Source organism: Rousettus aegyptiacus, unplaced genomic scaffold (genome assembly GCF_014176215.1).
Source record: "Rousettus aegyptiacus isolate mRouAeg1 unplaced genomic scaffold, mRouAeg1.p scaffold_m13_p_8, whole genome shotgun sequence".
Classification (NCBI taxonomy): domain Eukaryota; kingdom Metazoa; phylum Chordata; class Mammalia; order Chiroptera; family Pteropodidae; genus Rousettus; species Rousettus aegyptiacus.
This window is the reverse complement of record NW_023416311.1, coordinates 112659614-112686309: the sequence shown is the minus strand read 5'-3', so window position 1 is coordinate 112686309 and position 26696 is coordinate 112659614. Positions and strand designations below refer to the sequence as shown.

The window sequence follows — 26696 nt, the reverse complement described above, 5'->3', positions numbered from 1 at the left end:
TGCGCAGGCGCGGCGCGGCGCGGGGGCTGGTGGGACGGCGCTGCGGAGGGCGGACATGTCGGTGGTCCGGGTGTTGTCGCGGCTCCCGCGCGCCAGGCGCCTGGCGCTGACCAAGGCGGTGAGTCGGCACCGCGGGCCGGTGGGGAGCAGACGGGCCCCGCAGGCCGTGGCGGAGCGGTCGCCCGGTCCCGCGCCCAACCCGGACGCGCGGGGGAGGGCCTGTGGGCCGGAGCGCGGGCGAGCCGCGGGGCCGCGGCAGGGGTCGGGCGCCGTCGGAGGGGCTGAAGCCGGCCCGGCCGTGTCACGGTGAAGGTCGCCACCCCGCGGACCTCCGGGCATCCTTTTTCGGGTCAAGGTCGCCCGGTCTCCGCCCCGGCGCTTGAACGCGGGGAGGAAGCGGGTCTGCCCAAGGTCACGCAGGCGGTTAGCCGCCTCTGGGTGTTCCGGAACTCTAAATCCCAAACCGCCCGTGGACCTCGGACGGAGGCGGGACCGCCGGCCGCAGGCGCCGGCTGGTTGTGAACTCTGCCCACCGTCTGCGGGACTGTCTGCTCTGATCTCCGCGGCCTCCGGTGGCGGGTGGCAGGGCGGGCTTGGAGCCCGCGGATCCCGACCTGGCTCCATCCTTGCGGCGCCAAGCGGGGTGAGGTCTGACACTCCGCGCTTAGGCTTGCCTTGCATGCTTTTACAAAACCGAGCCCCCTTTCGAGAAAGCGTAGATTGTGGGTCGACACCGAGACCTGTCAAGGAAGGTTAGGCCCTTCATTTTTGGTTTCGTATGGTGGCTTTGTGCACACTTTTGAAAACCAGACAATTTCAGCACGCTGCGAAATCACGGTTGAGCATGGACGCGGGGACGGTTGTTTTCCTGCATTATCTGTAGAGGCCAAGACGGGTGGGGATTGTACCGGACTGTGTTTAGTCGAGGATGACAGGCGGAGTTATGTTTTCCTGAACCCTGGTACTGAATTTGTCACTTGTACTCTTTACAGGTACTTAAGAATCGATCTTGTACGATTTTCTTTACGCCCCCAATTTAGAGGATTTAATTATTCAGTTCTTGTAAATGATCTCTCCCACATGCCTACTTAGTAATTTAATTCCAAAGTAAAAGTTCCAGTAGGAACCACGCATTGGACAATACTGACATGAATGAGTTAATGCCTGTAATTATGCCTGCAGTTTTTTCATTTTTCAAGTGTGGATATTAAAAACTGTTAAATGCAAGATGGTTTGGTCAACCATTTTGTCCAACTGACACCAGGAGGCATTTCAAATGCTTTAATGGTGTTGTCCCCAACCTTTTAGGCACCAGGGACAGGTGCTCCTATGAGAATCTAATGCCCGATGATGTGAGGTGGAGCTGAGGTGGTGATGCTAGCCTTGGGGAGCCGCTGCAAATACAGATGAAGATTGGCTTGCTGGCCGGCTAGCAGTCTGAGGCCCAAGGGTTGGAGACCCTTGCTAAGGTGTTACTGGCTTTAGGTGCTTACTGACTGACTGATCCAACCCCCTCCCCGCTATCTGGGGCTCCAAGACTCTATGGTAGGGCATCTGCAAGCAGGAAGTAAAGGGCAGGATCATGTGGTATTTTTAATGAACCAAACATCAGGGCACTAAGTGCTTCCTACTCATTTGGTGAGATGATAGATTGCTAATTGGTGGTAGTTGGAGAAGGGCTGATGTGTCTGTCCTTAAACCAGACAGATGCCCAGCGTTCCTTATGCAAACTAAGACCTTCTAGCCTGGAAACTCCCTTCACCCACCATCCTGTCTTTATCATATCTGAATCTTAGCACTGCCCTGTGTGTAGGTGCTTGTAAACATGCTGGCAAGATAGAGAGCAAAATTGAACAAGTTAGGCCTACAAAAGATGGTCTTGGGTTTTGAAAAAATCTTTTTATCGTGATGAAGATAGGTTTTCCTGTGGAAATTAATTTTGCCCCAAGCAGTATATTTATTAGAGTTTAAGACTGGCAAAAACGAAAGCATCAGATTAGCAGAACAAATAAATAGATATTTTTGATGTCGACTGAGAGAAATGACCAGGGGGAGTAGATGATGAGGATAATTTGAATAAAGGCCACAGAGAATTTTTCTTTATTTCATTTTGTTTAATTCTGTAGTGTTTCCAAGTCTTTCAAGTTACAAAATTATCCCACCTATTTCGCCTTTTGCTTCCTTTTCAATTGCCTCAGAGCACTGAAAATATTTGCAAACCGTTCAAAAGTACTTTAATGGAAAGGAAAAGTAAGACCGAGGACCTTAAATAGTTGTCAGTTAACTGCTCACTTCAGGTGAGAGTTTTCAAATCCTTTAACATGGCTATCCAAGGTATTGTTCTAGAATAAGTTGCTTTCTTTGTGGGTATTGTTCTGAATGTGTTTTAATGGTATATCTAGAATTACATTATTTAGGCCATTGTAGTAATCTTTTGTTTTGCTTCTTGGGATAATTATAATGCCAGTCACGTAGAGTTTCATGGTGTGTAATGATTTTCCTGGTTCACTCAATAGATAACCTGGATAGTCATCTTTGTTCAGAATCCCAGAGATTTTTTCCCCCAAGGATCCTGAGATAGTGGGGAAAGGACAGGGTGCAGAGCTCGCCTGGCAAAGCCGGGTCCAGACCCCACGTGCCCTGCAGATGCGGTTTCCGTGTGCGCTTGTTGAGGGTTCTGTGGCGGAACAAGCGAAGGCTCTGAGTGGGGCCCGCGGCCCACAGGCCGTGCTCAGTGACCTTGTGAGCTGCATTTTAAGCATCCCAGTCTTAAAAGCCTTTGAATTTTTAATGGAAATAATGACACATGGTTGTAAAAAGGATAAAAAGTCAATGAGTACAGAAGACCTTATAAATGAAAAGGAAGAAGACCGCCTCCTGCCCCACACCTGTTACCCAGTGGAATCAGTTCTGAACTGTTTCTGGTTTGGCCTTGGTGCTGGTGTGCAGGTGCATTTCTATCCATTTTAGACATCGGTTTTTCCTGGTAAGTGGGGATTTAGTTCACTTATACCGTCCTGCTTCCCACATCCTGTGTCCTCCCAACATAGTTATGCACCCGCTTTCAGATCCTCTTGTTGCAGTTGTATAGATTGTGCTTACAAATTAGTAGTTTCTAGTTCCCAATTCATAGGCGAATTCAGTTAGATGAGGACGCCCCACTTCTAAGTTGAGGATGTCAGTATCTCTGCCCTTTTCTTCCCTTTGTTCTTCCTTTTACTTCCTAATTCAGTCACCTGTACTTTTGTGCTATCAAAAGGTCTGAGTTTTCCTTTTGGTTGTACCTTAGATAGACTCCCCCATTCTTCACGTTGATCAGCAGATTAATAAGTGACAAAAAATTTGTTTTCTCTAAAGACAGAAATTGGGTTAAAACTGGACTCTCCAAGTTCTTGCCTGTCCCATCAAGGTTGGTGTTGGTATGTTACAGGGGAGACAGTGATAGTTCGTTAAGGACTTTGTCATAGCGGCTGCCAGCTAGCCCTAACCCTGACCCTCACCCTAAATTGCCGCAGAATGTTGCCTCTCAGTGCTGGGGTGTGATTTCGTTAATACCAGTTTTCTTGAGTGAACGTTTATCAGATGGTACATTTATGCTGAGAGTTGGAAGAGTGTAGAGGTTTGCCGGGGCCGAGTGTCCAGGCAGAGGGGTTGGCGCTGTGGCCTGGAGGGAGGAGAGGCCGGGCTGAGGCCCGGTGCACATGTGGAAGGTGCTGAAGCCGGACTGTCAGCATCTCTGGGCCCAGCACCCTCCTGTGTTCATTGGAGGGATGGTGGCACTGGTGCCTGAGTGTCACCACGAACAGTGGAGCCTGTCCTAGAGCATGGATCTCCCGGTTCAAGGTTTCTTGCCTTTCCCAGTGCCACAATGCCTCGCACACGGGCAGAGCCCCAGTGTGAAAGGGTAATGAGGGATCCACTCAAAGTGCTTCATTGCTTGCAAAACAACCATTTACAAATGCAAGGTAGAGGTCTTTCCCATTGTCCACTAAGTAACGTAGGTTAGGAAATTAATATGGGAATCTGCCTTTTCCATTTCCTGGGTCGGTGAGTGTCCTGTTTGGAGAAAAGGTTTACCTGAAAGGGCTCCTCCTGGAGTGCCAAGTCCCCTTGGCCTGCCCTTCAGGTTAAGTAGAGGCTCCCAGGTGAGGGTTCTCAGTGAAGGGAGGCACCAGAGTGCATAAAAAAGTTAACAGCATAGAAAGAGAAGTTTTGATTATAAGTCCCTTGTTCCTTCAAGACTTTTCTCTGCCTCAGCAGCGTCCGGCAGCCCTGCAGACAGGAACCCGCGACTTTCACTTCACCGTTGACGGGAATAAGAGGTCGTCTGCTAAAGTTTCAGATTCGGTAAGTTCATGGCTTTTTGTTCCATTATAAAGGGTTTTCTTGGCTTAGAGGGATAATGATGTAGACCAGTTTCTCACATACTCATTTAGTGCACAGGTCTTATTTGAAGGAAAGAATTCTCATTCCAGTGTAGTAATACTTAATTATAGTACAAATGGGAGGATAGATATTAATTTTTTTGCTCGTTATATATTTATAAGCAAGATTAAAATTTAAATCAAATAAAGTAACAAAATAATAAAATATGAATGACAAATAAACAGTATTTACTGTGATGGAAAATGACATCCGCACTCCACATAGGACAGTATAGGCTCTTTTTTGTTTTTGTTCAGTGGGCTTGTTCTATTCTGTTGAAGAAACTGAAATTTTCTTACAAGTTCTTTTCTCATAATTTTACAACAGTTACTGAATACCAGTTGGCACCTTCTCACCTGAAAACACGAACATGGGCCTGAAATAGAGTCGTGTCCTCACATGCTAGGTGGGCACCCAGAGCTGGAATGTGCTTATCTAAATGAAAACGACGTTGTGCCGTTTTCGTGGTGCTTGTAGATCACAGGAAGGGAGTCCTGGTCCACACTGTACCAGAAGCGCACAGAGGCCCGTGTGCACGGGCACACACACGAGGAGAGGATAAAGGTGGTGCCTGAAAGGCGAGCGCCTGCAGAGCCGGTGCTCGCTCTGCGTCGTTGCTTCCCTCTGCGTCCTGGTCGCTCTCTGGAGGAGCTTTAAGTTTTCAGGATTTCCTCTAACGCTGTTTCCCAGCTGCACAAGAAAGCTGGCTCTGGCCGCCCCCGGGTCTCGCCGCCCCTCTTGGAGCGGGGGCAAGCCCACGCCATCACTCGGGGCGCAGAGTGGTGGCTGCTGCACCTTACCTGGGGCGGAGGCCCGCTGGGCGTGGCGCCACTCTCCTGTCTGTCTCATTTTCTTTACACTGCTTCGCAGGAACTGCAGTCTCAGTGTCTGGCGTAGCCGAATGGGTGATTGACAAGTGGATTTTCTTTTCCAGATTTCCACACAGTACCCAGTAGTGGATCATGAATTCGATGCAGTGGTGGTGGGCGCTGGAGGGGCAGGCTTGCGCGCTGCGTTTGGCCTTTCGGAGGCAGGGTTCAACACGGCCTGTGTCACAAAGCTCTTCCCCACCAGGTCCCACACCGTGGCAGCCCAGGTAAGAGCGGGGCTCTCAGTGCTGCTGGTGCCTGAGCGACCTCCTGTCATCCTGTGCCTTACACCCACTGGGCTCACTCCTCTTAGGGGTTTCGTCCCTGCTGCTCCCAGCCCCACCAGGGTCCTCTATGACCGCCCCATCCCCACCCGCCGTGGTCCCGTTGTCTCCACGGCACTCACCATCTGAAGTGAGCTTGCTGTGGACTGTCCTCGTCTGCCCTGAGTCTCGTGGTTGCTGCCACATCCTCAGGACGAGGCTCACTGAGTGGAGTGGTGAGGAGCTCTGATGATGGCATGAGTGTGCAGGACAGAAAACCAGTGGCCCTGAATCTAGAGAGGAGGACGGAGTAAGGTGAGAGGTGACTCAGCGCTCCCATAGTTTGTTCTTCCGTTCTGGGCATCCCCAGGGTGTGCCAGCTGGCACGCAGGCAGTGACCCCGAGCCGTATTTGCCTCTCTTTTCTGGCATCTGGAACACATTTCCTCATAGAGACTACAGTGTGTGGTGACTTTCCAGGACCGTAAAGCCACCCCAGTCTGGGAGAGCCTGAATTCAGTGTCCGGCAGCATTCTTCAGGCTCTTAGCCATCCAGATGCTTTGCTCTAAAGCTGCTTTGTAAACCGAGGAATAGATAACATCTATTTTTAGATATGTCATTATCTTAAAGAAAAAATACAAACAGATAATTTTAAGTACATTGTAAAATAGTACAGTGTTCACGTAATGCAGTATTAATAAAACAAAAAGAATAAGAGAAAGATGGCTTACCCCAAATGTCGGTTCTTGAGAAACGAAGTGTAACTGGAAGGATCAAATGGGTGGGGGCCTGGGAACGTCCGAAGGTCCTGCCGGGGACGCCAGGGAGACTGGGCGTCTGTGGCCTGGTTCTCAGTGGTAGCGGTGAAGGGTCAGCGTTAGTGCACGCAGCGGGTCAGGCTTCACGTGTCCTGCTGTGACGCTGGCCGCTCACCACGTGTCATTGGGGTGTGTTTGCGTTGCACTCTAGTGGGTTGGAGAAGGGAGGAGGCAGCAAGCTTCCTCACACAGCAGCGCGTCTTATCCTAACCGAAGCATCGCTTGGGGGACAGAGGCTCAGCAGCACTAGTGGGGAAGGAATTCCAGGGGGTCAGCTTGACTCGGGAGTTGTGGTGGAGTAATAACGATTGGGAAAAGGGGGGGAGGGTAAGAAAGCGGGCCATATGAAAACGAGATTACCTAAGAGGAAGAATCCAATTTTAAGTTGGGGCGGAAACTGGCTGCTGTATGTTTGTCTCTGTGCTGCGTTTTCTGTGCCCCTGAGGGGCGGAGGCAGTGAGCTAGGACGGGACGGGGGTAGGGCAGTGTCGCAGTGCACAGCCCGAGGAGGCAGGGGTGTGGGCGTGTGACTCTGGGCTGGGAGTTTATCGCTTGTCAGTGAGCACTTTGACACGTCCCCACAAATACCACTGGGAACGTTTTGTCATAAAACGTTCCCCACAGATCTGTGGGTGCCTTTTACGTGCCAGGTTAGGTAAGTCGTAGGCGTCGCACCTCTCAGTCCTCCTACAGCTTTTCAAGGACTTGAACTTCCTGTCGCGTTCATGGATGAGGGGCTGGGGCGCAGGTCACCCGCTCACCCACTCGGTACGGGGAGGAGGCGTGGTTTGGAGTCCGTCAGGGAGGGCTGTCTCCTTCTAACGGCCTGCGGCGAGATCTCTCACCGAGAGTTATCGTGAAAGTCTTTGGCTCCCTCCGAATGCAGTTTCTGGGCGGGGTCCGTGGGGTGCCGAGCCTGGGGGGCCCCGAGCATGGTGGGCGCCATGGGGGCTTCCATTTGTCGCTGCTGAGTTGGCTCTATGTGTCCAGGGAGGAATCAATGCTGCTCTGGGGAACATGGAGGAGGACAACTGGAGGTGGCACTTCTATGACACCGTGAAGGGCTCCGACTGGCTGGGGGACCAGGATGCCATCCACTACATGACGGAGCAGGCCCCCGCCTCCGTGGTCGAGGTAGCGTCCTCACAGCCTGTTTCTCGTGGGACTGAGGCCCTTGTGGGCAGCCGGAAGGGACGGAGACGAGCCGGTATGACAGGGGACGCCCTGCTGTTCCCAGCCATTGGGGTTGCTCCGCAGGGGACTGTTTCCCTTCTCTGCAGTCTTGATGTTTTCTTAGACTGTGTCCCTTGGGGTTTGCGGACTCAGGCTGAAGCTGTCCGGGGTGGGCTAGCTGTGCGCCCCCCAGTTCCTTCACGGTGCCGAGTGTTGTCTCTGCTCCCCAGCTGGAGAATTACGGCATGCCGTTCAGCAGAACCGAGGACGGGAAGATCTACCAGCGCGCTTTTGGCGGACAGAGCCTCAAGTTTGGGAAAGGCGGGCAGGCCCACCGGTGCTGCTGTGTGGCCGACCGCACTGGCCACTCGCTGCTGCACACGCTGTATGGAAGGGTGAGTGTGCCCTGGGGGCACAGGGACACGACCCCTCTGGTCCGGCCAGCATACGGTGATGAGCCGGAGACAGGCCTCCCTGGGGAGGGGCCGGAGTGCCAGCCTGTCAGCCGAAGGGGTGTCTTAACAAGCAACAGAATAGCTCGGTGGGCCCTGTGTACAATTGTTCATTTGTAAGTATCAATTCTAGAAAATCTGTTACATACCAGGTTGAACGTGCAATTTGTCAACACTGAGTGTGTGGGAACAGAGCAGGTGTTTAAGGCTCTTCACCACCTCCAGGTTCCTGAACTGTGTGACTGCCAGACTGAACTTGAGGGCTGGTCGTCACTGAATAGTTGGGGCCAACTTCGGCATGGCCAGATAGTCCGTGTTCTGAAGAATGGGACAGGTCACTGATTTGCAAGTGTTAGGACATCAGTGGCTTCTCTGGCCAAAAGTATGGGGGAACATGTGACAGGACGTGCCCATCGCACGGAATCGTGTGTCACACGGGGAGCTGGCAGTTTCATGAGAGACCTTTCCATCAGCCCAGAGCCTGGGCCGTCCAGCCCAGCGGTGCTCGCCACACGTGACAATGCGGCCGCTGTGCCAAGGGGCTCCGGGTGTCGCGTTTCGTTAGGTTAAATGGCCACCTGTGGTCAGCAGCTCCCACGTAGGACAGCCCAGTGGGCCGAGGGCCCCAACTCTGGCATCAGACTCTGAGGGGAGCGTGCTGTGTGTGGCCCCAGAGAGCCCGGAACGCCTCTTAGGGTGTGAGGACAGGGGCCGTGTCAGCACGGTGCTGCGTCCTCTGGCGTGCGCCGGCGTGTGCGCCCCCTTTTCGTGTTCTGTCCACACAGCTCAGAGCAGGGCCCCTTTGCGCTGTCACACGGGAGCCTCTCTGTGCTCGGTGTGAGTTGCCACCTGCGACTCGTTTCCCACCTGGGACTCTCCCGGGTTCACCTGGCCCTCTGTCACACGCGGTCTTCAGTCTGTTCACGCGGGCAGCATCACCCACGTGTCGGTTTAACGCCCTAAGGGCAGTGGCAAATGTCGGTTCTCGTTGCAGTCCCTGCGGTACGATACCAGCTATTTCGTGGAGTACTTCGCCTTGGATCTCTTGATGGAGAACGGGGAGTGCCGTGGCGTTATCGCACTGTGCATAGAAGACGGGTCTATCCATCGCATAAGAGCAAAGAACACGGTTGTGGCCACTGGGTGAGAATCTAGTTCTCGTTGTACTTGCTTTCTTTGTACGGAAGTTGCCCATCAGAGGCCTTTCATCCTAGTAAAAGTAGGGGCACCCTGGCACGGGGTTACAGACACAGGCCGTGGCCTGTCCTGCGAGGTTGATCACCCCTGCCAGCCCCGATCCCTCCTCTCTCAAGGGGGCACCTGCCTCTGAGGGGAGCGAGGAAGTGTCTGTCGTCAGTTCGCAGTGGGGAGAACCCTTTAGGAGACTGACCCTGGACAGTCATGTACCTCACTCTGGAATAGTCTCTCGTTTTAATAGATACTATGCTCATACTGATTTCCGGGTAGTAGATGAGTGCTCTTGGTTCACGCAGTGAAAATAAGTAAATTCCATTCTATACAGCCAGTCTTATTCAGATCTTCGAAGAGGCGAATCCAGAAACATGTAAAAATTTCATCACAAAAGTGATAGAGGCTTCTCATGAGAACAGTCACTCAGACAGTTCCGAAGTACTCAAGACCAGGCGAGAGGCCTTCTCTGTCCCCAGGCCGCCTCCCAGTTGTCCAGGGTGTGGAGGGCCCCTGTGACGGTGATGCTACACTCAGTGTCACTAGAAGGGAGGTCCCCATGGCACTGGCTGTGGGGTCACCGCTCTGTGCTGGCCTGCATTGCAGAGGCTACGGGCGCACCTACTTCAGCTGCACGTCTGCCCACACCAGCACCGGTGACGGCACCGCCATGATCACCAGGGCAGGGCTTCCCTGCCAGGACTTGGAATTTGTTCAGTTCCACCCCACAGGTAGGCGGGCTGCTTCCGGGGGGTCGGGGCCTTGTGTCTTTTAGGCACCCAGTCCCTGTGGGATGCTCTATTGCAGTGACAGCTTGAAAGTACCGCTTCCTGGTCTCCCGGGTCCTAAGTCGGCATTTCCTCAGGAAGTTGTCCCTGCTACCCCCAAGGCAGTTGAGGTTCCATCTTAATGACACCTCGCCCAGCCTCAGAGCAGTGGTGGTTCAGCGTCCATCCCCCGCTGGGTCGTCAGCTCTGGGGGGCAGGGGCAGGTCTGTGTTCTCAGTGCGGCACATGGCAGGGCCTCAGTCACATCGACCAGGCGAGCGCCTTGGCCCAGGGGAGTGGTGCAGGCGCACTTCAGTTTGGAGAGAGAACATCAGGCCGCCACAGTCACAGCGATGGCAGAGTGCGGCTGTGACAGTTGGGTTCACTGGGTCCTCGCAGGGATATATGGTGCTGGCTGCCTCATCACGGAGGGGTGCCGCGGAGAGGGCGGCATTCTCATCAACAGTCAGGGCGAGAGGTTCATGGAGCGGTACGCCCCCGTCGCCAAGGACCTGGCCTCCAGAGACGTCGTGTCTCGGTCCATGACTGTGGAGATCCGCGAGGGCAGGTCTGTGTGGTCGTCTCTAGAGGTGTCCGAGCACGTGTGCACGCACGCGCCTTTCCCCGTGGCGGGCGGTGTTGGTGTCTGTGTTCCAGTGGGCAGGTGGGCGTGGCAGTGCCCGCCTCCGCGGGCAGGTGGGCATTCACCTCCAGGATCTCCGACCACTGTCGGTCAGTGTACGTCTCTCCAGAGACCTGCACTTGCAAACGTGACGCCGGGTTGGTGTCTGCGGGTTTTCCGAGTGTGCGTGTGTGATGCGGACCTCAGTGCGGGAGAGCAGGGCCGGCGCAACCCCAAGGCAGCAGGCAAGCCCTTGGTGGCGTTTCAGCCCACACTCGTTGGACCTTCGAGGTGCATGGGCTGTTTGTCCTTTGATCAGGCAGCTTCATCCTCTTCGGAGCCCAACACTGCGCCTTACCGTGGTGACACGTCAGATACCTGCTGGTGTAGCCACGGGCCTTTGCCGTTGTTAAATAAAAAGTGAGAGGCCAGGATGGCAGCCGGTGGTGGTCACGGCCGGGATCCACCCCGGCACGTAGGGGCGCTTAGGACGAGATGAACGGCTTGCTCGGGTAGAGAAATGAGGTTCCGTGATCGCGTGTTTCCTGTGACTGCTGCTCTTTGCCTTACGTTGCGATGTCCTTCTTCACCAGAGGCTGTGGGCCTGAGAAAGATCATGTCTACCTGCAGTTGCACCACCTGCCCCCAGAGCAGCTGGCCATCCGCCTGCCTGGCATTTCAGAGACGGCCATGATCTTTGCGGGTGTGGACGTCACCAAAGAGCCAATCCCTGTCCTTCCCACAGTGCATTACAACATGGGCGGCATTCCCACCAACTACAAGGGGCAGGTGACTGACGACACAGTGGGAAGGAGGGTGGGGACAGTGGCCCACCTCCCAGTGGTCCCTTTAGGTCTTAGAGGAAAAGTGCCCCATGAGTTGGCAGGCTGCCCGTCCCCTCAGCTGCCTTCCTGAGCGGCAGAGGCGGGCCCGGGGCCGGTGCAGCGTTCACCTTCGCTCCTTAGCAACAATTCTAGTGACCCATTAATCCCTCCAGAGTGAAGAGTTCTAATCATTTACAGCGTTTTTGGTACGAGCTCATCATATTTTTGCTGTAATCTTGTAACTTGTGTGTTCTTGGCAGTCACCACCTCTGGGTGGTTTGCAGCTCATAGTCAGGGTCTTGGTTTCAGTCCTCAGGCAAGGGGCTTAGGAATTGGGTTCTTACGGTACAGAGGAGGAATGTGTTGGAAGAGTCCGAATTAGAACCCAGTCTTCTGCCTCCCAGTGTAACGGCCATCCACCCTCAGCCCCAAATCTGAGGATGGAGGGCAGAGTTTCTGATGGGGCTTAGCCAAGGGGTTGAGCTCGCAGGCGATGCCCTCCAGTGTTGTCCGACCCCTCGGCACAGGGCAGCCAGGGATCCGGGGCAGAGGGAAGGGAGGGGACGGGGCGGGGCGATGCACCCAGAGGCTTCTCTGTGGGCCACTCCAGTCTTCTCTGCCACTCCTTGTGGGGCCGTGGTGGTGCGGACTGCGCCCTTATGTCTCGGCCTCTTTCCCGCAGGTTCTGAGGCACGTGAACGGCCGGGACCAGGTTGTGCCCGGCCTGTATGCCTGTGGGGAGGCTGCCTGCGCCTCAGTGCACGGCGCCAACCGCCTTGGGGCGAACTCACTGCTGGACCTGGTCGTCTTTGGCCGGGCATGCGCCCTGAGCATCGCGGAGTCCTGCAGACCCGGTGAGTGTTTTCCTCACAGCACGGGGTGCCTGCAGGTGGGCACTGCACAGTTGGGGTCTCCCCAGGGGGGAGGAAATGGACACATTCAGAGGTCCGTGTGGCAACAGGCTTGAGGCTGGACACAAGCTGGATGAGGTCTAAGCAGCTAAAAGAGAGTAAATTTTCGGTCAGAATGTCTTTTGCAATCGTTATGAGAACAGAATGACTTAAAGTCACCCTAGGAACTTGTTATTTTGAGGGGAAGTTTATCATGTAGTACCTGGTGTAAATGACTGACTTGCAGTGGAATATTTTAAATCGTAAAGATACGTGAATAACTACTTGGTACTCACAGAAAAATGAATGTGGGCCATTCTAAAAAGCCAACATAACTGATCTGGAAAGGGGACAGGGACAGCTTGCTACAGACAGCGTGCGGGCCCGGGTCCTGGCTGCGTCTTTAGTGACAACGGGTTCCGAGTAGTGTTTTCTTTTGTAGTGACCTCTGGTACTTGCAGAGGAGGAACTGTGCTGGGTGTGAGCTCACCGAGGGCAGGACACTTACTCTTTGTCTGACTACCAGAGGGCCTCACACCGGTGACCTGGCCCTGTTTCGTAGAACGACAACGTGAACCCGAGACACTTCCCAGGCCGGGGCGCCAGGTCCCTGAGTCCCTGCTCTTCCCGTTGCATGTCACTGGTGTTAGCTGTTCTCTGTCAGTTGTACTGTTTCCACGGAACAAAAGTGTTTTGTGCAGAATTTAAGTTGGTCTAAGAGGTGTTGTAAACTGCAGTATAACCACTGACTACACGCAGTCCGCATGGGACGGGCGGCGCCGCCCTTCCTGCCTGCGGCAGTGGGGGCGTGCTCAGCAGAAGGGTCAGGCCGCCCATTGGCACGCATTGTCCCCCTCCCTCTGGCCACAGCCCCGGGCTAAAACGCAGAGGCGGGGCCTCGTCTCCAGGCATTGCTGCGAGGTCAGGAACGGAACTCACCTCGTCTGACATCAGATCTAGGGCACGTGTCCCCTAGGCAGTGAGCCCGATACCCACTCTGTCAAAGCAGAGAAGAGAATCTGAGCTTCCCATTCTTTGAAGATGAGAAAAAGGAAGTTTCGTAAGAGTACCGTGTACTTGTATATCTGAAGGATCGATGCACACTTAAAAATTTTTTTAAACTCAGCGATTAAAAGGAACAACTTTCACATACATGCAGCAGTTTGGATGAATCTCAACTGTGTCAGGCTGTGTGGGCCAGACTCCAGAGGCTGCATTTATATGAGTCTCTTTGTACAACATTCCGGAAAAGGCAAAACTTGGGGCTCAGATGGACCAGTGGCTGCCAGGGACCACATCCTGCTTGCAGTACAGCTCACGCAGCCTTGTCCAGACTTGAAACTCTACGCTAAAAATCATATTGTACCTCAATGATGTTTTCATTTTTAAAAATAAGGGAGAAAATGTTTGCCCTAGTACTTCCCTCAAAATATGAGTATTTTTAACATAAAAATGTTGAAATCTCATTCTGTATTCTGATGATGGTAGTTACGGACATCCGTGATGCACGTTAGGACTCTGCACCTAAAGAACAAGTCAGTTTTACTTCACTTACAAAAGCAAATGAAGCGGCAGCCCGTCGAGAAGAGCTCAGGCGCATCGGGGCAGCCCCGGTCCCTTGGGGAGAGGGTGGCTGCAGATAGCCTTGCTTCACCTGCAAACCTTCATCTCCCGCATTTCATACCTCCTGCATCTAGTGCCTGCTGCAGAAAATACATTTACCGTCATCCCCAAAACGCCTTAAAAGTCCTCCAAACATGTATCCTTTAGAAAGGCGAGGACAGCAGACTTTGAGGATACAAGGGTCAGGGTCAGCCGGGGACGTAATAAGCCTGGCCAGGCCCCTTCCCCAGGTGGGGAGGGTTGGCAAAACTGCTGAGAACCGCTGATCTGAAGGGTGCCATTTTTTCTCTCAATAGAGTAATAGCGCACGATTTTCATAAATCTAATTTTTAGACTTAAGCAACTGTTTCTCTTGTTCCTTCAGAAATTACTTATTGTACCTGCTCTTTACCAGAAGTTTTGTCTCTGTGTTAATTCTTCAGCCCCAAGTTAGCAGATGGTCCCTCGAGTGCAGGGTAGTCTGGCAGGGGCACGGGCGCATCTCCCAAATCCCCGGAGGGCAATAATGCACACTTGCTATTGTTCAGTCCATCTGCTTTTCCTAGGTGTTTTTGAGGAGTTAAATTATAGTTTTGTGTGTGTGTGTCTGTTCGCTTAGGAGATAAAGTTCCCCCGATTAAAGCAAATGCCGGGGAAGAATCTGTCATGAATCTTGACAAATTGAGATTTGCTAATGGAAGCATAAGAACGTCGGAACTGCGGCTCAGCATGCAGAAGGTAAGAATCTGGACGTGCGCCCCGCGTGGACTGTGGGTTTAAGCGGCCGAGGGACGGATTCCCTGCCGTACCGAGTAGAATACAGAGGGGCCAAGTCACACGAAAGGTGAGCGTCTCCACGTAGACGTGGACGGAGCACCCAGGGCTGCCTTCCCAGCCTCCACGGTGCTCGCAAGGGCGTCCTTCCTCACACCATCTCTGCCTTTGTGCGTACGTCACAGCCCGAAGGAGGAGGGACAGTCACTGCCTCTCCCCCGCACCCCACCCCCCAAAGCTTTCTTCGGCAGGCTGCCCGGAAGCCCAGCACATCTCATTGCTGAGAAAGGAATCCCATTGTCACATTTGGCTTCCAGTGGCTCTGGGAAGTGTCTTTAAACTGGCCCGTTGACACCTGTAAATAAAATTAGGAAGAGGGGAGAGTGGGTCATGGGTAGTCTGAGCATTGGTTACTGTCAAAGAGTGTTCGCCTTCCGACCAGCACGTCCGATGGAACATTCCGTAAGTGTGGGAACACTCCTTGCCCTTGACCACCTGTGACTGTAGAGCCTATGAAATGTCAGTCTGATCAGAGAAGTGGATTTCAGTTTTCACGTAAACTGGTGCACACATGGTTAGCAGCTGCTGCGTTAGATGACACAGGTTTAGATGGATGATGATACCTAGGACAGGTTGGAGCCATTCAAGTTCTAATACAGGGATTCTTGGTCCATGAATGAGATCTCTGTCCACTTGAAATTATTTGCAAGAATCTGAAAGGAATCCAGTGACACATACACTCAGAAGCCACCAGTAGGGAAAAGCTACATGCTGATGCTGCTCTTCTGAAGGGCTGTGTGGTTCTGTGTCCAGGTGGCCTGGGCCTCAAGCAGGCTTCCAGGACTGGTAAGGACAGTAGCACGAGTGAAGGTACAGAGTGTTCAAGGGACACCAGTCAGCTGATACTCTGCGGGACTGGCATAGGGCACCGATACCAGGGCACGAACCGCCGTGTTAGGCAGGATGTGGGAGTGACGAGCCCATGAGAGGCTGAAGGAGGCATTGCCACCAAACAAGGCAGGTATTGGTGCCTGCCGCGTGCCAGGCCGTGCTCTAGAAGCCAGCGTCAGCACCGAACAGAGTAAAGGTCCCTGCCGCCTATGTGGAATTTACATTTGAGTGTGGGGAAGTAATTTTTCTGTAGATTCCACCTTATGCAGTAAAAATGAAAAAAAAGAAAAATGAGGTGTGTACTGAAAAGAAATAGACAAAGTTGTCATTACTTGCAGATACAGTTACAAAAAATTCCAAGAAAATAAACTGAAAAGTGAATAAAAACAATGCAAGAATGAAGAAAGCTGTCCGGATAAAAGATTCATATGCAAAAATTAGTAGCTTTCCAAGATGACAGCAATAATCATTCAGTAGTTAATATCTCATTTGCAGTGCAGCCCAAAAAAGGTTGAAATGCCTTGAATCAGCATAACCAGAAACATGTAAATGGTATGAAAAACACGACCACTGGAGAACATGAGGAGTCTTTTACCTGATGTTTACTAGGGTCGAAGACAGTTTTTTTCCATTTACTCTTCCGGAGAAACCATGACAGTGGCGGTATGCATTACGGTCTTACATGATTTCTCATTCTAAAGAAGTGGCTGAGCTGTCTGCTAAGTAGAATGAATTATGAAACTTCTGGCTCAGTAGAACAAAGTCAGTCCAGAAACAGGCCCCTCTGTACGTGCTGATTCAGCACAGGATAAAGGGGTTTTTCAGGAGTGATGGAGGGAAAGGTCGTTCAGTAAATGATAGCAAACAGAGGTAGGTCCTGCTTCTTAGCATGCGTAAAATAAGTTTCAGGTCTGTTTTATGTCACATATCTTTTTTACCCTAATTATTATTTTTTTTAATTTAAAAAAGTCATTTACAGAATCTGCGAAGTGATCTCCTCCAATTACTCTAGCACACACCTGGTACCACACACAACCATTACAATAATAGTGACCGTATGCCCTGTGCTGTCCTCTTAAGTCCCCGTGACTGCGTCGTAGCCACTAATTTGTACTCCATCCCTTCCCCTTTTTCACCCAGCCCCCGAACTCCCCTCCCCTCTAGCAATCACCAGTTTGTTCTGCGTATCTACGAGTCTGTTCATTTAGTTTGGTTCTTGTGTTCCTTTGATTCCACATATACGTGACATTATAGTATTTATCTTTGTCTGACTTATTTCTCTCAGCATAATTCCCCCTAGGTCCACTCATGTTATTGCAAAGGGTAAGATTTCATTATTTTTGTGGCTAAGTAATATTTGATTGCGTATATGAACCATAACGTCTTTAGCCACTCATCTATTGATGGGCATCTAGGCTGCTTCCGTATCTTGGCTATTGTGAATAGCACTGCCATGAACACAGGGGTGCACAGATCTTTACAAACTGAATAAACAGGCAGAAGTGCAATTGCCAGGTCAGAAGGTAATTCTGTGTTTAATTTTTGGAGGCAGCTCCAAATTCCACAGTGACTGCACCAGTTTGCCATCTCACCAGCGGGACAAGGGCTCCCTTTCTTCACATCCTTGCCAGCGTTTGTTGTTTTTTGATTTACCGATGATAGCCAACCTGACAGGTGTGAGATGATACCTCATTGTGGTTTTAATTTGCATTTCTCTGATTAGTGGCCATAAGCATCTTTTCATATGTCTGTAGGCCACCTGTGTGTCTTCCTTGGAGAAATACCTATTTGGGTCTTCTCAGTTTTTAATTGGATTGTTTATTTGGTTTTTTTGGTTAAGTTGTATGAGTTCTTTACAAATTTTGGATATTAACTCCTTGTCAGCTTTATCGTAAGCAGAGATCTTCTCCCATCAGTAAGTTATCTTTTCATTTTGTTGATGCTTTCCTTCACTGTGCAAAAACTTTTTAGTTTGATGTAGTCCCATTTGTTTACTTCTTCTTTTGTTTCCCTTGTCTGAAGAGATATCAGGGGAAAAAAATACTAGTAGCAAATCCGAGAGCTTACTGTATATGTCTTTTTCTAGAATTGTATGGTTTCGGGTCTTACATTTTAAGTCTTTAATGCATTATGAGTTTATTTTTGTATAAGGTATAAGAAAGTGGTCTAGTTTCATTTTTTTTTGCATGTATCCGTCCAGCTTTCCCAATACCATCTATTGAAGAGACTGTCTTTGCCACATTGTATAGTCTTGCCTCCTTTGTCATAGATTAACTGACCATGTAGATGTGGATTTACTCGTGGGCTCTCTGTTCTGTTTCATTGATCTGTGTATGTTTTTATGCCAGTGCCATGCTGTTTCAATTACTACAGCTTTGATACTATAGCTTCAAAGGTGAATTTTACCAAACATTCAAAGAAGAATTAACACCTATTCTTCTCAAACTATTTCAAAAAATTCAAAAGGAGGGAAGGCTTCCTAACTCTTTTTACAAAGCCATCATTACCCTGATTCCAAAACCGGACAAAGACAGTACAATAAAAGAAAACTATAGGCCAGTATTCCTGATAAACATTGATGCAAAAATCCTCATCAAAATATTAGCAGAACTCAGCAATACGTTAAAAATATCATACACCATTATCAAGTTGGATTTAGTTCTGGGATGCAAGGTTGGTTTAATATTCGCAAATCAATGTGATATACCACATTAACAAATTGAACGATGAAAATCATATCATATCAATAGATGCACAAAATGCATTCAACAAAACCCAGCATTCATTTGCTAAAAACTCTCAGCAAAGTGGTGAATAAAGGGAACATACCTCAACACAATAAAGGCCAAATATGACAGACCTACAGATAGCATCATACTCAATGGGGAAAGACTAAAAGCATTTTCCTTAAGGTCAGGAACAAGACAGGGATGCCCACTTTCACCACTTTTGTTCAACATAGTGTTGGAAATCCTGGCTGCAGCAGTCAGACAAGAAAGAAAAATAAAAGGCATCCAGATCGGAAAGGCAGATGACGTGATACTATGTATAGAGCACCCTGAAAACTGTTAGAACTGATAAATGAATTCAGTAAAGAAACAGGATACAAAGTTAATATTCAGAAGTCGGTCACATTTTTATACACCAGTGATGAACTATCAGAAATTAGGGAAACAATTCCATTTATAATTGCATCAGAAACAATAAAATACCTAGGACTCAAATTAATCAAGGAGGTAAAAGACCTCTTCTCAGGAAATGATAAGTCATTGAAAAAAGAAGTTGAAGAAGATACAAATAAACTGAAGCACATGCCGTGTTCATGGGTAGGAAGAATCAGCATCATCAGAATGGCCATGGTACCCAAAGCAATCTACAGATTCAGTGCAGTCCTTATCAAAATACCAAAGGCATTTTTCAGAACTAGAACAAATAACCCAAAAGTTTATACGGAACCATAAAAGATCACAAATGGCCATGGCAATCTGAGAAAGAACACAGCCGGAAGTCTCATACTACCTGATGTCAAACTATACTCTAATGCTGTGGTAATCGTATCGCATTTTTTACGAGCATAAACAGTGAAACGTGAAGCTACGTAATACGTGAGGAGCTTCTGCAAACTCACCAGAAGAGCGAGCGGTGAGGGTTCCCAAGCCTCTTACTTCACCGTCTTCCACCTCAGCACCCACTGCTAACCGCCTCATGACCGCAGCCTTAGTTTGTATCCCCAAAGGGGCATCTACTGTGGCTCCTGTGACATTTACCACCAGACCTTGTGAGTGGGACAAGAAGGGGTCCTATAGCCTCAGGGGAATTTGAAGATGGAGTCCTTACGCCCTTTCTGCCACCATTTATTAAAAGTTTTAATCAAAACTTCATTTTAATATCCACTTATAAAAACTTTCAACAAAGTGGAACAAGACAGGGAAGCCCACCCTTGCCACTTCTATTCAACATAGTGTCAGAAGTCCTAGACACGGAAGTGATGTGAGATAAAGGACTAAAATGCATCCAGGCTGTTAAGGAAGAGGTAAGACTATCACTGTTTTTAGATGACATCATACTGTGTAGAGCGAACCCTAAACACTCCACCAAAAAAATTGTGAGGACTAATAAATGAACTCACTAAAGTTGCAGGATACAAAACCAGCATACAAAAGACTGTTGTGTTTCTATATGCTGATAATAAGCTATCAGAAAGAGAAATTAAGAAATTCCATAGACATATGCATCAAAAAGAATAAAATACACGGGAATAAATGTAACCAAGGAGGTGAAAAACCTACACACTGAAAGAAAATGAAGAAGACAGTTCTTCCTGGATTGGAAGAATTAACATTGTAAAAATGTCCATACTACACAAAGCAATCTACAGATTCCAATGTCACTTTTCACATAACTAGAAACAATCCTAAAATTTGCATGGAACCACAAAAGACCCCAAATAACGAAAGCAAGCCCGAGAAGGAGGAACAAAGTTGGAGGTCATCACACACCCTCATTTCAAACTATATTACAAAACTACGGTAATCAGAACAGCATGGTACTGGCACAAAAGCAGATGCACAGAACAGTGGGACAGAATAGGGAGATCAGAAACCCCTGAATGTGTGGTCAGTGAATTTACGACAAAGGGATGAAGAGCATACAGTGGGGAGAAGACAGTCTCCTCAATCAATAGTATTGGGAAAACTGGACAGCTATAAGGAAAAAAAAAAAAAATTGGACCACAAGCCTAACTCTAAATAGATTAAAGACTTGAAACCAAAAAGCTCCCAGGAGACAACGTAAACGGTGAGTTTCTTGCTCTCAATCTTAGTGATAATTTTTAGGATCTGACACCAAAAGCAAAGGCAGCTAAAGCAAAAATAGACAATAGTGTATTTCAAACTATAAAATTCTCCCACGTGGCAAAGGGCACTACCAACCGCATGAAAAGGCCGCCTATGGAATGGGAGAAAGGATTTCCAAATCATGTAGCAGATAAGGGGCTAATGTACAAAATGTATAAGGAACTCATGACTCGATAGCAACTTAAAAACCAACCTACTTTAAAAATGGGCAGAGGATTTGAATAGACATTTTCCCAAAGAAGACATACAGATGGTCAACAGGTACGTGAAAAGGTGTTCATCATCGCTGTCAGGGGAGTGCAGGTCAAAACCACAGTGAGATCTCAGCTAACGCTGTCGGGACGGCCGTTATCAAAAATACAAGAAGTCACAAGTGCTGGCGAGGATGAGGAGAAAAGGGACCCCTCGTGCGCTGTTGGTGGCAGGGTAAATTGGTGCAGCCACTGTGGAAAACAAAATGGAGGTTCCTCAAAAAATGAAAAATGGAACTACTCCATGATCTAGCAATTCCACTTGCGATAACCAAAGCAAATGAAAACACTAACTTGAAAAGATATGTGTATCACATATTCATTGCAGCCTTATTTAAAATAGCCAAGTCATGGACACATCAACAGATAAATGGATAAAGAGTGGCCTGTGTGTACAATGGAATGTTCAGCTATAAAAAGAAAAGTCCTGCCATGTCTAACAACATGGATCAACCTGGAGGGTATTATGCTAAGTGAGGTAAGTCAGACAGAAACATCAATACCATGTGATCTCACGTGTGGGATCTTAAAACACACACCTCTGAGCTCATAGGTACAGAGAACAAATTGGTGACTGCCAGAGGTGTGGATGGGTGGAATGGGTGGAGGAGTCAAAGGTAGAGATTTCCAGTTAAAGCTAAGTCCTGGGGGTCCCCGGGGTGTAACGGGCTGCATGGTAACAATAGTCCATACTGTATTGCAAGTTTGAAAGTTGCTAAGAGAGCATCTCACAAACAGAAACGCAACTTCCATTTTAAAATTTGGAGTCATAAACAGCCTGAGTTTTCTGGTTTCTCTGTTTAATTTACGTAAACGTTTTACAAAAAGTAAAATGCACACGGAAAGGACCTGCAGGGCTGTGTAGCAGCCGGCGGCGGGTCGTGCCTGCGGCGGCCGCTGATGCGTGTGCGCGTTGCAGGCCATGCAGGCGCACGCGGCGGTGTTCCGGGTGGGCAGCGTGCTGCAGGAGGGCTGCGGGAAGCTCAGCCAGCTCTACGGGGACCTGAGGCACCTGAAGACCTTCGACCGAGGTGAGCGGGCCCGGGCCCCTGCCCTCAGCTGGGGCGCTGGGCGTCCCATTCGGCGGGGACTGAGGGGACCCCGTCTGACGGGACCCTGCCTGCCTCTCACGGGCGCTTCGTGTGTCCCCAGGAATGGTCTGGAACACGGACCTGGTGGAGACGCTGGAGCTGCAGAACCTGATGCTGTGCGCGCTGCAGACCATTTACGGGGCGGAGGCCCGGAAGGAGTCGCGCGGCGCCCACGCCCGGGAGGACTACAAGGTGCGCCCGCGCGGGCCCCCACCACTCCGTTTAAAGCCACCGGGAGACGTACGGTTTCCTCCCGGTACCTGTCGCCGCGTTGGGGGCCGGAGGACCTTCCTCCGGTTGGGATCCACAAGCGGAGGCACTGCTGCCTGAAAATGCCGACTTGGGGGTTTCAGATGATGAGTGCGTCACCTGTTGGGCCCGCCCTCCGATCTGGGAGAGGGGTCGTGGTCCACCGCCGTTTTTAGATGAGCCGCAATCAGCTCAGGGCTCCGGCCGCTTTCCCGTGACGGACGCCCAGGCTTTAGTCCGGGGCCCTGTTGGGGTCGCCAACTGCCTTGCCAGCCCGCTGGCCGTGGGGGCGTGGGGAAGTTGCCTTAGCAGGAGCAACTGGGTCTTGATTCCTTGTGAAGTTGGATTAGTTTATCCTCCACCACCTGGGGCTGATTTCAGTCTGCCGAGATCCTCCCCGTCACTCAGGCTGGAACCCACGCCCTGGGGGAGCGCGCCCGGTAGGTATGGGTCAGAACTAAGGGGACGTGCTGCGACCCTACGTTTCCCGTTAAGAAGCCTCGTCCCACAGAGCAGAAGCAGCGAGTGTTTGGATTTTGGGGGTTTATTGAAGAGGCTCTCGTGAGGCTCATCCATTCCTATGTGCAAGTTATCGTTAATAGTGTTCAGCTCCTCTTTAGGAGTTTGTGGAAATTTTAATATGACTGCTAAAATTAAAACATTTATATAAAAAAGAGTGAAAGAATTTGAAATCTCCCAGAGTACAGAACAGAAAGACAAAAAGTATTTGATGAACTTTCAGGTACATAAGAGCGCAGAAAGTGAGCTCCGGACCCTCGCTGCTGCAGCCAGCCCCCTGCCCAGTGGTGTGGCCTGACCTGAGCGGGGCTGACCCCGTCGGCACACGGTCTGCGGCAGAGATGGGCTCAGTAAAGGCGTGGGGGTCCCAGGATGTCTGGCACAGGATGAGGCACTCATCAGTAGCACTAGAGGCTGACAGCTGCCTGGCATGTCCCCGTCCCCTTGCATCGAGTACCGAGTTGCATCATGTTGCCTGCTGTGCGTTGTTCTAGGTGAAATGCAGTCAAGTGGTTTTTCATTAGGAATTGCAGAGGGGATGGACACAGGCTGGAAAGGTCCCTGCTCTCTGAACAAGGCCTCCCTGGGACAGTGGGACCTCCTTGCTGATGTGGGGGTTCGTATCGGACCGGTCTCATGTGTCAGGGTAATGACATTGCTCTGAGAGAGTAATAGGAAATTGGGAATAATTGTCGATGGTATAGCCCAAAACAAACGCCCTTTCTCGGCCTCAGGAACGGATTGATGAGTACGATTATTCCAAGCCCGTCCAGGGTCAGCAGCAGAAGCCGTTTGAGCAGCACTGGAGGAAGCACACGCTTTCCTACGTCGATGTCAAGAGTGGGAAGGTAGGTGGGGAACGTGGCCCGCTCACCCGTGTACTGACGTGTGCACTCGACAAACTGGGACAGGCAGCAAGCATTTATATCGACTGCTGACAAATGTGAGATGCCACCGAAACACTGGGAGGCCTTCCCGGCGTTGGCACTGGACAGGGAATGAGCTCCCAAGGCCTGGTGGCAGGGGCAGAGAAGAGAGCTGGGGTCAGGGCCTGGGGCTAGGGCAGGAGGACGCACACCCCTCCCTTCCCTTCTCATTAGCTGGACCACCTAGAAGCAGCCTCAGGGAAGCCCAGGGTATGTGGGGCTCTGGGAGAGGCGGCGTGGGGTGGCCAGGGTCTGGGAGGAGCCAGCTGAGGTCACAGCAGAGACCCCCTGTCTTATTTCTCTGAAGCATAGTCACCCATTGGACATTTTTGCCAGGTGTTAAGATTCAGAAATAATTAAAGTACAAAGGGTTTATTTATCCTCGACCTTTCATAGCTCTTAGGGAACAGTCTTGATCATTTATCTGAGTTCACAGAAATCAAGTGCTCCGTGGTCATCACTTAACAGAGCGCCTGCCATTCAGTTCTGCAGGCAGCGATTTTCATAATTTTTCATGAAGGCTGTTTTTGACTGGAGGAAGAGGTCAGACTTCCCTCCCTTAGTACAAGCCTATTTGTAGTAATGTTTGGGTTTTTATGATTATAAAAGAAATATGTGCTCATTCTAGAAAGTACAGAAAACACACAAAAAAAATTCAACATTTATAAGCTCACTAATTAGAAACATTCTTTGTTGTCATTTTGAAATATTTACCTCAAGTTTTGTGTATGTGTACATTTTCTTATGTGCATGTGTGTAAATGTTCACTTACAAGTAGAAAAGAGTGGAAGTAAATGCATCGTAGAAAGATACTTTAAGTACGGCAGCATATGCAGGGTTTTACCTACTTTTGAACATGTTCGTAAAGCATAAAGAATTGCATACAGTTTAATTGCGTTATTCTGTTACATGGATTTACTGTAATTCACATACCTAGTCCCTCATCATGCATTTAGATCATTTTTGAATTTGTTGTGGAAAAATACTCCAGTATTTTTAAGTTCTGGCATATTTGTCTGCAAATCTACTTTTCTAGTTAATTTGTCGAAAGAGCATAAAAGAGGACTGTTAGCGCATTTTTGTGCCCCAGCTTACCACCAAATTTTCTTTTTAAGGTCTCCCTGGAATACAGACCTGTAATCGACAAAACTTTAAACGAGGCTGACTGTGCCACAGTCCCCCCAGCCATTCGCTCCTACTGAGGAGGCCCGAGTTGACCGGCTCTTGTAATTATATGTAATGTGCCACGCACATGTCCGTAGCATGATTGTGTTTTAAATCCTGTGCTCCAGTGAAGAAGGAGACTGCCTGCCCAGTGGCCAGCAGCTCGCTCGTAGTCAAAGCCCAAAGTGGTAACCTACCTTTATTTCTTGCTTCCTTGTGAAATAATGAAGCTGAGCACGATTCTTAAATAAAACAAATTATAAACTTCTATGGGCATACTAGCCAACCTGAACTGTAAAATGTGATTTTTTTTGGGGGGGGGGGGGCGGGGATCTGGTACATTTCGTTGTAGTATTTAAGTAAAAATGAATTCGTACTTGACAGCAAATGAAGAGAACAAAACCACTTCCTTGTTCTTAGTAAACAGTTAAATGTGCGAACGTGCGTCCTAAAGCAGTGGTCCCCAACCTCTTTTAGGCACCAGGGACCAGTTTCCTGGTGCCAGAGTTTTTCCACAGACCAGAGTGGAGGATGGTTTTAGGATGATTCAAGGGCATTACATTACGTTCACTTTATTTCTATCATTACATTACAATATATAATGAAATAATTTTACAACTCACCATAATTCCGAATCAGCGGGAGCGCTGGTCCTGCTTTCTTGCAGCTAGACGGTCCCTTCGGGGGACGATGGGAGATAGTGACAGCCGAAGTGTGCTGCTTGTGTCCAGTCTCCTCCGTAATCTCGTTTTGGTTGCAGTCACTGCAGAAAACCCTGCTCACAATGATAAGGTGTTGGAAATAGAAGGAGGCTTTTCAGCGCTTGGTGGCCCTCTCAGGATACTCCGCCTGGACTCTGATCCAGAACCTGTGGAGAGTTGACCTTGTCTCAAGTGCACTTTTAAGGATGTTGTCATTTGCGATCTCAAGCAGTTGATCATCTGGCACAGACTAAGCTGATTCACCTGGCTTATTCCCAGACGGGTCGTGGATCCGTTCCTCCCCAGGTCGGGGGTCTTTTGAGGCTGGGACATCTCGCGCAGTCTCTTCTGAGAGCTGAGATAGGGGATCACGCACCAGCTGAGAGAAGGAAGGCCTGGCTCAGTCTCTTTCCAAATCTCTGCTAATGTTTGAAACGTCAAAAATCCCAGGGTTCCCTCGCCGTCCCTGTAATCCTAGGTCGGCTTTGAATCAGCCACTTCATGTGCCCGCACGAACACAGGCGTCACTCTCCCCTGAGGTGACAGCTTCGCTTGGTTAAACAGGCCGAACATGTCACACAAGCAAGCAAGTTTTACGACCTGCCACTGAAATGTGCTACTACCAGTGGTGACTGTTTTTCTAAAAGAGATCTCTGGAGTGGCTCTCGTAACTCAGAAACCGTGGCCAGTGACCTGCCTGTAGAAAGCCGTCTCACGCGTGTGTGAGAGAAGACACGTGTGCTCTGCGTCCCCCTGCTCACGGAGCTGCACGGGCAGACGGGAGTGAAGGGCACGTACTTCAGGGTGGGTGCTCGTTTTCATCACATCATGCAATACGATAAGTTCGGGTGACATTTTTTGGGTCGCCAGCATTTCTCTGTGGATGACAGTGCATAAACTCACATTCAGAAGCGACTCTTTTGACCCAAGTAGTGAAACCAGAAAGCCATCCAGTTACGGCAGCCGCTCTGTCCGTGCATTTGCCGACACAGAGTGACCAGTGACCTTCCTGCTACGTGGTCATCAAAGACGTGAATAGCTCTGCAGCTGTGGTGAGGGCTGGCGACAAAGTGCGCATAACATCCTCACGCACGCGCGTCCGCCTGGAAAGTCGCACAAAAGCAGGCGCTGTGCCTTGTCAACGTCAGTGACTCATCAGTCCTCTCACTGTGCTTCCGTATCTGCTGTCTCGTTAATTCGTCTAGTTATGGTGCTAGCTGAGAGGAGCACGTGCCACCTTTGGAACTGAGCCTCTTCAGAGTTCACGACAAGCGTCCTTAGCATCAGGCAGGATGCTTAGCTTTAGCGGTCAGCCACTAGGAGCAAGGCTCATTGCAGATGCGTTTGATGAAATGGTGGCCTTCGAATACTTGATTCTGTT

At 50.0% G+C, this 26696-nt stretch overlaps 1 protein-coding gene across 2 annotated transcripts; it reads left to right on the top strand.

Moving 5' to 3' along the window:
- Positions 1 to 3: 3 nt before the first annotated feature.
- On the top strand, positions 4 to 24900 carry SDHA (succinate dehydrogenase complex flavoprotein subunit A). Of its 2 annotated transcripts, none has more exons than XM_016124666.2 (15): positions 4 to 118; positions 4261 to 4347; positions 5360 to 5521; positions 7366 to 7509; positions 7779 to 7943; positions 8995 to 9143; positions 9795 to 9919; positions 10355 to 10523; positions 11171 to 11366; positions 12084 to 12255; positions 14513 to 14631; positions 21585 to 21696; positions 21818 to 21948; positions 23259 to 23372; positions 24566 to 24900. In XM_016124666.2, the coding sequence occupies exons 1-15, from the start codon at positions 56 to 58 to the stop codon at positions 24650 to 24652; spliced, it is 1995 nt and encodes a 664-aa protein (XP_015980152.2). In that variant the 5' UTR covers positions 4 to 55; the 3' UTR covers positions 24653 to 24900. The 2 variants fall into 2 exon arrangements, with proteins under 2 accessions (XP_015980152.2, XP_015980151.2); XM_016124665.2 differs by having other exon boundaries at positions 6 to 118; positions 4258 to 4347.
- The last annotated feature ends 1796 nt before the right edge of the window (positions 24901 to 26696 follow it).